This window comes from Chiloscyllium plagiosum, chromosome 36, assembly GCF_004010195.1.
Source record: "Chiloscyllium plagiosum isolate BGI_BamShark_2017 chromosome 36, ASM401019v2, whole genome shotgun sequence".
NCBI lineage: Eukaryota > Metazoa > Chordata > Chondrichthyes > Orectolobiformes > Hemiscylliidae > Chiloscyllium > Chiloscyllium plagiosum.
The window spans coordinates 26,433,490-26,447,969 of NC_057745.1; the positions used below are offsets into that span (position 1 = coordinate 26,433,490).

The window sequence follows — 14,480 nt, forward strand, 5'->3', positions numbered from 1 at the left end:
CTGGTTTCCAGCATCTGCAGTCATTGTTTTTACCTCGTTGATTTTAACCCTATTGCGAATCCTCTTGCAAGGATGCCTGCCTTGAAGAAGTTTTCCTCCTCTCTCTACAAGAATCTCAGGGAGTCCCTCTCCCACTGCAACTCCCAGGTCATTTCCTCTGCCCTGAAGCTCTTCAACCATGTCCTGAAACCCCCTCAACCTATCACCTTCATCCCCTCCCCTACTCACCTATTGTACTCTATGCTACTTTCTCCCCACCCTCCTCTCACTTATCTCTCCACCCTTCAGACTCTCTGCCTGTATTCCTGATGAAGGGCTTTTGCCCGAAACGTCGATTTTACTGCTCCTCGGATGCTGCCTGAACTGCTGTGCTCTGCCAGCACCACTAATCCAGAATCACCCCCTCACCCATGTTAAGTTATCAATTCATCAGGCCACAGCTTGTTGGTAAATAATTGAGATGTTCAAAAACAGAAGTGGTTACATTACATCTTTTAACACCAAGTCAAAATACATATGCACTGCAATGAAATTCGACCATGGTCTTCCAATATTACCAACTTAAATGGCAATCTAAATTTGTATTTCACCAATTCTATTTTAAATATAAGTCATTAGTTAAGCATTCTTAGCAGAATTTAAACAGAATAGAGCCAATTTTATTCGAAACGACTATGGTCTTAAACTATAAGTAATCAATTAGTCGGAAATATAGTTTCATGAAATTCAATTAAAAGTTTAAGGGAGTGTGTTCAGATTGGGACCACATTTGCCCTTACAATCTGTCTCCTGAGGTTCAGGTTTTGGGGTCTACTTTGGTGCTCCTGTTTCTTATTTGCTAGCATATCCTCTTCAAGATCTGTGACTTAGAGCTTCAGAAAGAGCTGTTTACATCACTTATGCATAGAATAGATCAATCTTGATCTTCTAGTACTGATCTGCAGCAAGCAAACTGACTTCATTCACTTTAGTGGTTGCTGTATTACAACTATTGCCAATTACTTCATGCCCATTGGGCAATATGAACAGGCTATGGAAATTACCATGGGCTCTCAATCCTTTAGTTTTTCAAACTTTTACATTGTTTTGAAAAGTATACTCTCTTTGAATTATTGTAATTTTCTTTTGAAAATTCAGTCTACCACTCAATTTTACATGTTGGAGTGACTAGTCTATTGAACATAATCCTATTCAGATTTTTAAGAAAGGAAGTCACAAATTGGGTTAGAGTCGTGAACAGCAAATGTGAAGCAGCCTGGCCACTGAATAATTGAACAGGAATCCAGTTATTACGTCAGAAACATTAGTTTAGGTTAAACTGAAGCAGCATTTTATGGTTTGTTTATGTCTTTGTTCTTTCAGTTTAAAGTCTGACATGGAGTACGGTGAACAGCAAATGAAATTGCTCTAGCTCTGCAGCTTTCCTGAACTGGCACAAATCAAACAGGAAGGCAGCTGCACATCATTCCATTTTAATAAATCACCTATCACTTCAACATGTTTAACACAATAGGTCTACTGAATTAACACATTGTACTAGGGCAGGTAAAACCAATGTTACAATATGATTATTAATAAATTCAAATGGGGACACGAAAGAGATAGGTGGAGGGGGGGTTGAAAGTGATAGGTGGTGAGCAAGAGGCTGGGCAGGGGCGAGAGACAGGGGAAAGGCGGTAGCAAGAGCAAGGCTAAGGCGATAGTGGGTGGGCGGATCTATGAGGGAGAAGATTGCGTGTGTAGTGGGAGACAACTGAACAGCATCAAATTCTATCAAATAAATGCGTTCTCTTACCTTGTATTCCTCTGTTCCCGGGTTAAGTGCTTTGATTTTTGATCCCAACTGCATGAATTGTTCAGTTACATTTCCAACTCTTGCGTGAAGATCCCTGTATTCACTGTATTCTGCATTGAAGTCATTCCGATAGTTCTGATATAATTCTAAAGATGAAATGGCAGTGTACTTTCTGCAAAAATAATTATGTTGTTACCAAGCTTCCAAAACCACAGAATTCTAAAGCAATAACTGAACACAAAACAAAGAAAAAACAAAGGTTCTTCAACTTTCTGTGTTAAAGCACTCTAGCTATTTATGGGAAATTTGTTGACGGGCAGATGGGAAGAAAGTGCTGGGATTTCTACAATTTTTTTGATACAATAATTGTTTTAATTTATATTAACTTTTACTCAAGGACTCTCAAACTCTTAACCCATATGATTTAATACAGCCCAAATGTGAAAGTTTAACAAGATTTTGTCCAGCTTGCTTTTTTCTGCTGTACATAACATTTGTATTATATGTAGAATTTTCTCTTGCATTGTTTTAACACACAAAAACACTTCAACATCCAAAATTAAATGAAGAAGCAATCTGAACAAAATATATGCCCAAAATGCCTTTTCAGAAACAATAACATCACTTTTGTCTCTAACTTTTAAGTAGACATTATTTAACTTAAAATGGAAAGAAAATTCTAGAAATTATTAGAATATAAAACCTGAAGGTTAGGAATCTGATTTTTAAAAGTATTAATTTCTCAGAACTGGTAGAATCAGTGAATGCAGCAAAAATGAAGAATGTGTCAGCAAGGAATGAAGCTTAAAATGGAGTAGTACATGGATCAATTGTGGGGGCACAATTATTTACAATCTATATGAGTGACTTGGGATAAGGAAAGTGAATGCACTATATGGCCCTCCATTTTGGGTGACACAAAATACATGGGATAGCACGTTGAAAGCTTGATACAAAGACTCTGGAGAAGGATATGAGAGGTTAAGGAAGCGGACAAAGAACTTGGCAAATAGAAAATAATGTGAGAAAATGTGACGTTATGCACTTTCGCAGGAATATTAGAAGCGTTCAATAATATTTAAATGGAGAAAGATTGCACAAAACTAGAGATGTTTGTGACTCATCAATCATAAATCATTGAAATATAGCAAACAAGTTCAGCAGTTAATAGAGAAGGCAAAGGGAATGTTGTGGCTTTTGTTTTGAAGGGATGAGTATCAAAAGAGTCAGATCCTGCTAAAACTGTAAGGCATGAGTCAGATCACAGCTGCAAAACTGTAAACAATTTTGTTTCCCTTATCTAAGTAGCAATATATTGGCTTTGCAGTCAGGTCAGAAAAGGTTGATGAAGCTTATCCTGAGTTTGGAGGGACTGTGTTATGAGCCGATGCTGAGTAAGTTGGGCCTGTACTCAATGAAGTTTAGAAGAATGAGAGGCAACCTCATTGAGAAATACAAGATTCTTAGGGATTTGACAGGGTTAATACAGAAAGTTTTTTTCCCCATGTGGTAGAGTCTTGGGTCAAAGGGAAAGGTCTCAGAAAAAGGGGCTTCTGTCCACTTAAGACAGACATAAGGAAGAATTTCTTTTTCTTAGACGTTAGTCAATCTGTGGAATACTTTCATAGTGGGCTGTAGAGGCTGGGTCACTAAATATATTCAAGGCAGAGGTAGAAAGATTTTGTAATCAGAAAGGGAATTGAGGCCTATGGGAAAAAGGCAGGGAACTGGTGTTGAAAATTGTCAGATCAGCTATGATCTCATTGAATGGTACAGCTGACTTGATGAACGAAGTATCCTACTTTTGCTCTTGAGTCTCATGGTCTTAAAGGATAGGCTATCGCCATAAATGTCATATGGCTTTACAGGCCACATCAAAACTGTGCCCCAGATATAATTTAGTTCACTGTTGAAATGATAGAACAAGTGTCCTACAATTCCTGGAACAGTTTTATGAAGGCACTTGGTAAATAGATTTTACCGCAAGTCTATTTTGTTTGGTTGAGTTTTATCACTGAGTTTTACGCAACTTGTGTAGAACCTCTTGGCAGTACAGACTTGAACATGGTTGCAAAGAGAGACATTTTGCCAAAACATTTGGTCTTTTACTCGAAGACAAATGCCAAATTTGCCACAGATAAAGCAATAGGAAGTAGTGAGCTCCTGAAGCTCCCAGATAAGTCAAAAGTGACACACATTCCTATACAGGGACCGAATCTCTGCAAATAAAAACGATGACTCAAACCTTTTTTTGAATTACTCTAGAGTTAGGGAGCCTATAATTCCCTCATGATTTTTCCATGGCAACATCTCAACCAGAGATGACTTGCTAATCAAATAGCATTCTTTTATGCTGCAGCATAAATAGCGATTGTTTAAAGTTTGGCATTCTTGCGTTTCTCCTGACTAGTACAAGTCAGAAAGCTTAAGAAACTCATCTTTCTTTTCACCTTGCAAATACTTATAAAACAATAAAAATTATCCCTTTAACCAGGAAATGTCAGCAGTCTAATTATGGACCAATAAGTATCCCAATTAAAATAAAATACTACTAGCAAATAAAAACTGAAAGAACTGTGAATGCTATAAACCAAAAACAATAACAGAAATTGCTAGAAAACTCAGCATGTCTGGCAGCATCGGTGGAGAGAAATCAAAGTTAACGTTTCAGGTCAAGTAAGTACTCAGAAGTAAGGGTCATTCGAACCAAAACAATAACCCTGAATTCTCTCCACCTATAATACTAGCAAAACTGGTTTGCCCAATTTTTCTTTCCTCTCAGGTGTTGTGCCCTGCTATACCAATGCCCTCCAATATTCAGTCAAGTGCTGGAATAGCAGTCTAACCAAATATGATGATAGAACCCTTGACATAACAACACCTAATGCACAACATTGGACTGTAAACCTGCCATATCCATTTGGTCGGCTGGACCTATGCTACTCACCAGCAAAACAAACTTAATTTCTTAAAAGCTCCAACAAATCACTAAAATATCCTTTCTGAATACTTTCCTCTTTATACTTAGAATGAATTAACATTCAGTACTGCATAAATAATAACTAGCTATTTTCTTCCAGCAAGGGTCAGTGTTATAAATATTGACAGTCAATACTGCAAGATGGAAACATCAGATGACACCAGGTTTTGACAGAACAAAGACCCAAAATGACCATACCAAGGTCAAGCCTTCGTACTGTGGAAGGACAGCACAGAATATTTAGATCATGTCTTCCTGAGAAATGCTCTCAAAACTTGCGCCTAGCTTTTTTTTCCTTCAAGTAGACTAGATCCCTGGAATTAGCCAGTAAGAATCTATTACAGGGGTCTGTGACAATCATTCTATTCACTTCTGCAAAAATGTATTAATCCACTCAATTATGAAACATCAAGTAGTAAACATGTGCTTTCCACAGCTGAGTTCAAGAAAGTCAACAAAAAAAAGGAAGTTCAATAAAACAAGCTTAAAACAGCCAGTCACCATACAAACTTTCAAAACATTTTGCAAATAAAATTTAAAATTACTGACTCTACTTTTAAAATTAGCGAAAGAAAATCAAAGGCATTATCTCCTTAAAGCTTATCAGTAATAAATTTTTGCTACTTTCCTAGATGTCATTGAACAAAAACATTCAGTTAACATTTCAAAGACTAAATGTAACTAAGCAGAGACAAGACAATTGTATTGGAATTCCCCAATATTCACTCCAAGAGCATTTTCCTCATTTCCCATTGTACCAGAAATCCAGAGCCCCAGGTTAATCTTCTAGGAAAATGGTTTTGAATTCCACCATGATGGAATGGTGAAATTTGAAATCAATAAAAATTTGAAATATTAAAAAAAAGCTAGTCTAATGGCAACCACTGCTGTTGTAAAATAAAAATGTGGTTCATTAATGTCCCTTGGAAAAGGAAATCTGCTGTCACTAACTGATATGGCTTGCATACGACTCCCAGATCCATAGCAATGTAGATGGCTTTCACCTCCTGTCTGGGCTGGCCTAACCAGCAAAGCTCCCATCCCATGAATGAATAAAAGACACAAATGCATTTATCCATCTACATGAGGACATTATGACACAAGTGTCACTTTATGTCCAAAGCCTAGGATAACTCTAATGTTCTCACTTGCCAAAAGCCTCGGTTCTTATCCCCAGAAGACGTAACAGCGTCTTCGGTATATGCACCATGCATGCCTCAACCTTAAGCCTAGCCATCCCATTGTAACATATGGGCACAAGGAGGATGCACTGTGAACAAAGGCACCCTGCAGTCAGTGAGAAGGATGGTAGCTATAAAGGTAAAAAGAGTTATCCTTCATCAATATCCAGATTTAAATCTAAGTATCCAAAAACACAAATATAGACCGCTTGACTTCAGCATCACTCAAAAGATTCAGTATCAGGCCTGTGACTTCTTTCATATAGTCAGAAGTCACATGACACCAGAGTGTAGTCCAACAGGTTTATTTGAAATCACACGCTTTCAGGGCCCTGCACCATCATGGAAACAAGGCAAAAGAATAAAATTGAAGGAAAAACAAAACACTAGAAAGAAGCTAAACTAAAAACAAAAAAAAAATGCACATCTGCAATATAAGCTATAATGTTTTGGCTGTGTAACCCTAGAGTCACTTAACACATAGCTTGGCAGATTCAGGACACTGATTAAAATACTGTGGTGCCATTCACTCATCCTACTGGCATGGGTACCTGGCAAAACAGTCTCGATGATCCAGTCTTGTAATGTCAGATGAAGTTAGACAGTGACTAGGAATTGCACCTGTTGAATTACTTCTTATACAGGTGCCAAGTCAGGGCTTCATCATCACCTTAAAATAAAACCTCCTCAGCCCTCTGACCCCTGCCTGACATCCCACTTTCTTAGCCCTCCTAACCTGGAAACCCTCCATTAAAAAGACAAGTATTTCAAGGCAGAAGTAGCTTGTTCCCCAAACAAACTTTGCCATGGAAGAGATTAGCTACAGGTAATTAGACCCTGAAGTGAGTTCTGTCTGAGATCTTGAAAACCTCAATTGGGTGAATATAGGCAGACAATGTTAAAAAATCAGACAACACCATATTACAGTCCAACAGGTTTATTTGGAAGCACTAGCTTTCAGAGCGCCAGTGATGTTCTGAAAGCTAATGATTCCAAATAAACATTTGGACTGTAACCAATAGTTGAGTGATTTTTAACTTTGTCCACCCCAGTCCAAGTCAGAGGCAGACAATGTTTGAGTACCTGACCCTGATTGTAGGCATTTGGCTATTAGCCAACATAGATATTTTAATACAGTCACACTCAGCATTCATTGATTGTATCTTATGCCACGGTAGGAAGACATATAAACATAGTTGGTTATATCTTACACAGAGTACCTTTATATGTCATGCCTTAGTCTCACTGAAGCCGTCTACAGTGATTTTTTTTCAAATTACCTTTAAGTGGACAACATGAAAATTGAATAGAACCGAGGGAGGAACTGGAACGTAGACCAATCTAAACACACTAACCAATACCAACAGCCTTTTGTTCAGCTGTGCAGAACAGTGAATCAAAGGCTATAAGGAGTCGGCTCCCCAGAGTTTTAGACCTCGATTACTTCTCACTTGTGCTCATTTGCATCTACTCTTTGCAATTGGTACCCACATCTGCAAAGACAAGATAAAGTTTTAAAACCCTTCAGGCTTAAAAAGCAGAGAAGACTCATTGATCAATATGAACCCAAGGACCACAGAATCATACAGTCAGACAGCACAAAACACTGTTGGACAACCAGACCATGCCAAACATAATCACAAGCTAAATCAGTTCCAAATGCCTGCTCATGGCCCATATCTCTGCAAAACCTTTCGACTGATGTAACTATCCAAATGTCGTGTAAACACTAATTGTACCCACATCCACCACTTCCTCAGGAAGTTCATTCCACACATGAATCACTGTATAAAAAATTTGCCCCCCTTGCCTTTTCTAAATCTCTCTTCTCACCTTAAAAACGTACCCGCAGTCTTGAAATCCCTTAATCTAGGGATAAAGTAACTACCATTAACTCTATCTACACCTCTCATTACTTTATTAAGTTCTATCAGGTCACCTCTCAACACCTTATGCCCCAGTGAAAGAAGCCCCAGCTTATCCAGCCTTTTTTTCTAACTCAAACCTTCCATAAACGGTAACATCCTGGTAAACCTCTTCTGAACCCTCTCCAGCTTAATAATATCCTTCATACAACTGGACTACCAGAACTGAATACAGTATTCCAGAAAAGGCCTCACCAATGTCCTGTACAACCTCAACATGACTTCCCAAATCATACAAAGGACTGAGCAATGAAGGCAGACATGCCACATGCCTTTTTAACCAACCTGTCTATATGTGATGCAAACCTCAAAGAATTATGTACCTGCACCCCTCGATCCCTCTATTCTACAACTCGACTCAAGGCCCTACCATTAACTGCATAAAACCTACCCTTGTTTGTTGTAGCAAAATCCAATTGCACATTTATCCAGATTGAACTCCTCCTGCTATTTTTCAGCCCATTGGCACATTTGATCAAGGCCCCTTTGTAACCTTAGAAAGCTTTCTTCAGTGTCTACTATGCCACCAATTCTGGCGTCATCTGCGAAATTATTAACCATGCCTTCTATACTCTCATCCAAACCATAAATACAAATGGCAAACAGAGGATCCAGAACCGATGACTGTGAAACACTAATGGCGAAAGGCCTCCAGGCCCAAAAAAAGAATCCTCCACTACGACTCCGTCTCCTGCCAATTAATCCAATTTGTTGAAGCACAGAGTCATCAAAACCTTCAGCACAGAAAGTGGCCATTTGGTCCATTGGGTCTGTTCTGGCTGAAACACAGCTATCCAGTTTAATGCTGAAAGCAATTTGTACAGAGTCACCAGTTTGGTTGCAACAACAGCATTCAGCTTCATGCAGTTTTGTCCATCATTCGGCAACATCACCAATGTTTAGTTTGTCAGATCTATTTAGCTCCCTGATCTCCATTTCCAGTGCTATCCTTACCTAACAAAAGTATCTCATGTCCTCAGCCTCAAATTCCAATTTTCAAATTTTCTCAACTGATCCTAGCATTTTTGGGGAAGATAGATCCAGTTTACTACTACTCTTTGACAGAAAGATTGATCGCCAAGCAGTGATTTAACTGATATTTACAGAAAAACCTAATCCTGCAGTTGAAGAATAATTGATAGCAGGTGCAATTAGCTGACGCCAAATGTCTTGCATTTATCTGGGGTATCCTAGTGCAATTTTAAATTGCAAACTAGGCTTTCCTAAGCAAAAAACATCAAACTGCATATTGTAGTCAGTTCGTCACATAGATCCTTTGATCACTTAATAGTGGAATCATCGGATAGCAGACTCGTTGACAAAGTCTGCTTACTAACATCTTTTTGATCACCAGATCAGTTAAGGCGTTTAGTAGGTTTGCCTTCATTGCTCAGACCAGAGCATAAGAGTTGGGACATCATGTTAATGTTATACAGGATATTGGTGAGACCACTTCTGGAGTACTGTGTGCAGTTCTGGTTGCCCTGTCATTGGAAGGATATTATTAAATTGGCAAAGGTTCACAAAAGATCTACCGTATACTGCCAGGACTGGACAGTTCGAGTTATAAGGAGAGGCTGGGTAGGCTGGACTTTTATCGCTGAAACATAGAGGTTTAAGGTTATGAGGGGCATAGATGAGGTGAAGGAATTCAAAACTAGGGGGCACATTTTTAAGGTGAGAAGAGAAAAATTTAAAAGGGATCGGATGGCAATATTTTCACAGAGGGTGCAACAAATTGCCAGAGGAAGTGGTAGCTGAAGGTACAGTTACACTATTTAAAAGATATTTGGAGAGGTACCTGAATAGGAACGGTTAGAGGGAAATCGGCCAAACACAGGTAAATGGAACTATGTCTAGTTTAGGAAACTTGGTCGAGTTGGACCGAAGAGTCTATTTCCATACTGAATGAATCTATGACCAGATAAGGAAATGACAACTCATGAGATACAAATGCCTCTTCCCTTGAGGTTTGAATAGCACAATGCATTATTCAGCCAGTGCATCTTTAAATGGTCATTACCAAATAAAATCTCTACCTCTGCTCAAGTCTCTTGCTAATCAAGCCACCAGGGAAAACAAGACAGTCATATCAAGAACATCAATGGACAGCAGCATGAACAACTGCTACAGGAATAAATCCCACTTGATGAAAATCTTTAACCAACACAATCCAGTCTATTGAAGTCTCTGGATATCAACTGAAAGCAGGCAACACAAGTCTTCAAAAACTAAATCTAAAAATAAACGAACATTGCTACACAGTTAACAACTAGGAATTTGAAGGAGAAATCAAAACTAGAAACTGGGAACTTGTCCACTTGTTAGTCATTGTGAAGTCTGAAGAAGAATGATTAAATTATTCCAGAACAAGGCTGTACCTCAGAATGGGGGAAAGAGGCCTCAACCCTGGGTTTATATTTTAAAACAGCAGCATCGCTAAGTGTGTCTTTCTTCCTCCTTCCCTCATGTAGATAATCAAATGGTCAACTTACTACCATTTTTAAAACGCACTGCAGGACAGTATAAGTAACATGCAAAGTAATCCACTGTTCTGGGTGAAAGAATAATTGCACAGTTTTGCTGCTCACTCAAGACAGTGATGTTTTGTGGAATGGTCTGTTGTAAGTTAGTTTGGAGAGGATCCACAAAGGTCAGATTGTCTTCTCTGTCAACATCAAAAAATTTAATGCAAGCAGTTGGATCTTCCACCTTCAAACCTGTGAATTACACTGCATTTTGGCACTTGATTTGTCAGTAGTTGAGTTCTCGATGCACTGTGAGCAACAATGCAGCTTAGACACCACATTGTATAAAACTAGGGAAACTTCAGTGTGCAGATCAAAAGTATTTTGTATTTTCTGAAAAATTATTGTCAACATGCATTAGTCTACAGATTCAAAGAAACAGTACCTTCACTAAATATAGCAATTTCCTAATGCAAATTTTTTTTTTTTACTGAATTAATACTACTCACAATAAATAGTCAGGCATTTCCACTGTTGAACTAGCGGTTGCAGATGTATTTGTGGTTTCATGCTCTGTAGATAAGATCATACAGGTTATTTGACTATCTAAAATACTAAATGTCAATGGACCTTACTAATTGCCTTTAGTAATTACAAGGCTTTTTTTTGGTAATAGACATTGGTAACAATGTATGATCAATTTCTTTTAAAGACTTCACTGGCATCAGATGCTTGGGTTAATGGATGTTCATAGTTATTTATTGCCAGTAATCAACAAAACAAAAAAAGCTTATGCACTTTGTGTATACTGCACCTGTCACATTTCACAGAACCTTAGACACGATATTTGAACAGCTAAGGTAGCTGGAAATAAAAGTAATTAATCTCCTATTATCAAACCTACAGAAGAGCATACAGGTTAGTATCTACCAGATTTGAATGATATTCCTGCAAAGCTGTATTAAGTAACATACTTTTCGAAAAGGTACAGTAAAATTAACACTTTATAGTTAATCTCATTTCATTAACTCAAAATTAATACTCTAAATTTCACTTACAATTACATGCTGGTGCCAACCCCGGTCACTGCTGTTGTGACTGCAGCAAATCTTCAAGCTGCAATTATATATTTAAGGGGTCTTGCCCTTTTCATATGAAATTATATTCATCAATTCTGTTCATGCCCATCCATCTTCCTTTGCTCTCCTACCTACTACTGAGCAATCGGTATTTAATTATGCCCTCATTATTGGCTATGGGTCTCTGAGACTTCAAGGATCACAGGAATTAGAATAGGCCATTCAACCCCTCCAATCTCTTCAGCCTTCAAATGGAAAACACCAGCTCTACATTCTAGTTACATTTACTCACCATAGCTCTGTATTCCTTAATACTTTTCCCTAACAAAATCTATTTTCCAGAGTAGCTTCATCAACACAGATGCAGGATTGGGAGGAAGCAAACAGTTATCAAGAGCTATGTTAAACTCGCTACATTTAAAATTTAAAATGAGAAGTATCAAAACCACCTCTACAAGATTCAGAGCTAGTGATAACATTTCCTAATCATTCATCCAGAGTGACTGATATTTTAATGACTTAGAACACTGCAAAAGGTAGGAGCATTGCAATTTCAAAATCTCTGACACAGATGTTACCTTCAATTGTCTCACGTAGATTTCCAACCTGATGTGCTGGACTCTCCTTTCGCCACGTTCTTATTTCAGGTTTTGCATGTTGCCTCACTTTTTCTTTGTGTTTTTTGGATTTCTTTTTATTGTGACTAGAAGAGAGCTCCGCACTCTCTCTAAGAGGATAAGCTGTCTGTTCTAAACTCGCCTGTGTAACCTGGCTCCTGGGGTTACCAGTAATATCCCTGTTGCGTTTGAAATCTTTGTCACTTCTGTTTACATCACTTGAAGAATTGTTGCACTCTTTAAATGGTTCATTAAACTCATTTGGACACCCAGACAGTGAAGTACGAGTCTGCTGGAATTCTGTTTTAACAGTTACACAGGAATTTGTCGTGGCAGTAAGGCATGTTGAATGAGGATGTTGTCCATTTAAAACAAGCTGTGGATGATCCTTGGACTGTAATACTTTACTTCTTTTGTTTGTGTGCAAATCTATCTGCTCCAAAGGCACTGGTCTTTTCTGGAATAAAGGCACATTTTTATTTTTAAAAATGTGAACACAGCTGCAATCCTTTTACTACAGCAATATATTATTTCATGTAGTCATGATAGAAGGCACATAATATTTTACTGACACCATATGCAAGGGAGACCGTTTACATGTTGGCTTCCTTGACCCAACTTCACTAGGCCCTCTGTAGCAACCACAATTTAATTCCAGTTAAGTGTTTACGATGGGAGGGATGACAATGATGCATAGGGCACAAATGTTATGTTCTGAATTTATTGAGCAGCTGCTTCTCAGTACTGGTGCCAGCGAGCAGCACTAGTTTCCGCTATATTTTGACATTATAATGAGATCTGCAATTTAATAATATGAAGTTTAAACACTAAATATTTTCAGTTTCAACTTCAAATTTGAAATTTGCCAATCAAAAAAAAATCAATGAAATCAGGGTTTAAAAACAGAAAATGCTGGAGAAATACAGCAGGTCTGGCAGCATCTGTGGAGAAATTGAGTTAAACTGAATTCGATGACAAGCACAATTCATGTGGTGAGATCTAAGTTTAATGAACACAGACTAGTTTAAATACCACATTTTAAAGTGGTTAGTTGCTGAAGTTAATTGTAATAGATGAAGAGAAAGTTCTGGGGGAGGGCAAAGGACACTGAACCATCCAAAAAAAGTAAAAAGATCATATATCTTTGGAACAGTTTCAGCTTTATCCAATTTTAATGGCCAATGTGAATAGGGTATCTCGGTGCACTGAATTTTACAAAAAGGTTATTTTAAAAGTTATATTTTAATCTCTGAATTCTGGAAAATCTTGGGCTTATTGGTTTGGGTTGGTTTAAGCTTAAATATTGGGCCAATAACAGAAGCAACAATGTTCCTGTAACAAAGCCAGTCAAATACCACAACTAGTTTCAAAATCCAGACCTACCATCAGTCAAACTTCCTTGATTGTCATATCTAACAGTCTGAGTAGAACTGATTTAGTAAATTCAGCTGCTGCACTGCAGAAATTAAAAAGCTTAGGCTACATGAGTTATGAAACACAGCCTCAAAGACACATCCTATAACCACCAAACACAATTGGATCCTTACTCATTTGAATCAAACATCTTCAATTTCTATCATGCATTTCCTTTCACATAAACTATTATTCTATGCCTTTTCAACCTCATCCATTTACACACACAGATAATATATATAGCTCATTTCTAGTTTCACCTTAAAACTAAGTCAAATTCCGTGCTTGTTCATTTTCAAAAGTATCCCAGTTCCCACTAAAACATCACATATTAATGTTAAGGAAATGTTAACAAGGCAATCATTCTATTAAAATTCAAAAGAGCTCCCCAAACGTCCAAACCATAACCTGCAGCAGGCAGGTTATGCAGGAAATTACAGTAATGACATAAAAACAATAAATATCACTTTATACCAATAAAGAATTCTTGACAGGGCTAGATTGTGGTGAAGATTCCCCTGAGGACTTCTGGAATGGAGAACTGAGTTGAGAACTCTTGGTCTGACTAGAATGAGATGGTTGCCGCTTCCTACAATAAGGAGACATTGGTTAGAGCTAGTCTGAAGTATACAAAGAGATTTATCAATTCATGTTTAGAATGCTATTGCCTTGCAAAAAGAATTAGCCAAACAGACATTAAATGAATTACAATTTTCTTCCTAGTCCTTAAAATGCTATTTTAATACAGTTTTGGAAGGCATGTATGCGTGCACATACTAGTTTTCAAGAAAGACAGCTGTATATATATGGGACAGCTTTAACCTTTTGTCAACCATTGCTACATTTTTGCTCAAGTAAGTTTTGTTTGCAATAAGCTAGTTCTTCATTTGGCACGACAGGAACCTGGAGGATTTCTTTCTGATACTGAGCTAGATAGTTTGATAGATATATAATGATCTATGTTTATTATAATAGTAAGTGCACACATACACACACACAGACTATAGTATACATACACATAA

At 37.8% G+C, this 14,480-nt stretch overlaps 1 protein-coding gene across 6 annotated transcripts in view; it reads right to left on the bottom strand.

Annotated features, from left to right (window-relative positions):
• The window catches only part of LOC122541052 (RNA polymerase II elongation factor ELL), a 100,368-nt gene that overhangs the window by 3,704 nt on the left and 82,184 nt on the right, over positions 1-14,480 (bottom strand). For 5 of the 6 annotated variants that reach the window (XM_043677558.1, XM_043677556.1, XM_043677561.1 and 2 more), the window contains 4 exons: positions 13,933-14,047; positions 12,007-12,502; positions 10,859-10,922; positions 1,796-1,967 (listed from right to left, as the gene is read on the bottom strand). In XM_043677558.1, coding sequence (XP_043533493.1) covers positions 1,796-1,967; positions 10,859-10,922; positions 12,007-12,502; positions 13,933-14,047 — 847 coding nt within the window. Of the gene's footprint in view, positions 1-1,795; positions 1,968-10,858; positions 10,923-12,006; positions 12,503-13,932; positions 14,048-14,480 lie in introns of those variants that run through there. The other variant, XM_043677562.1, reaches the window with a different exon arrangement.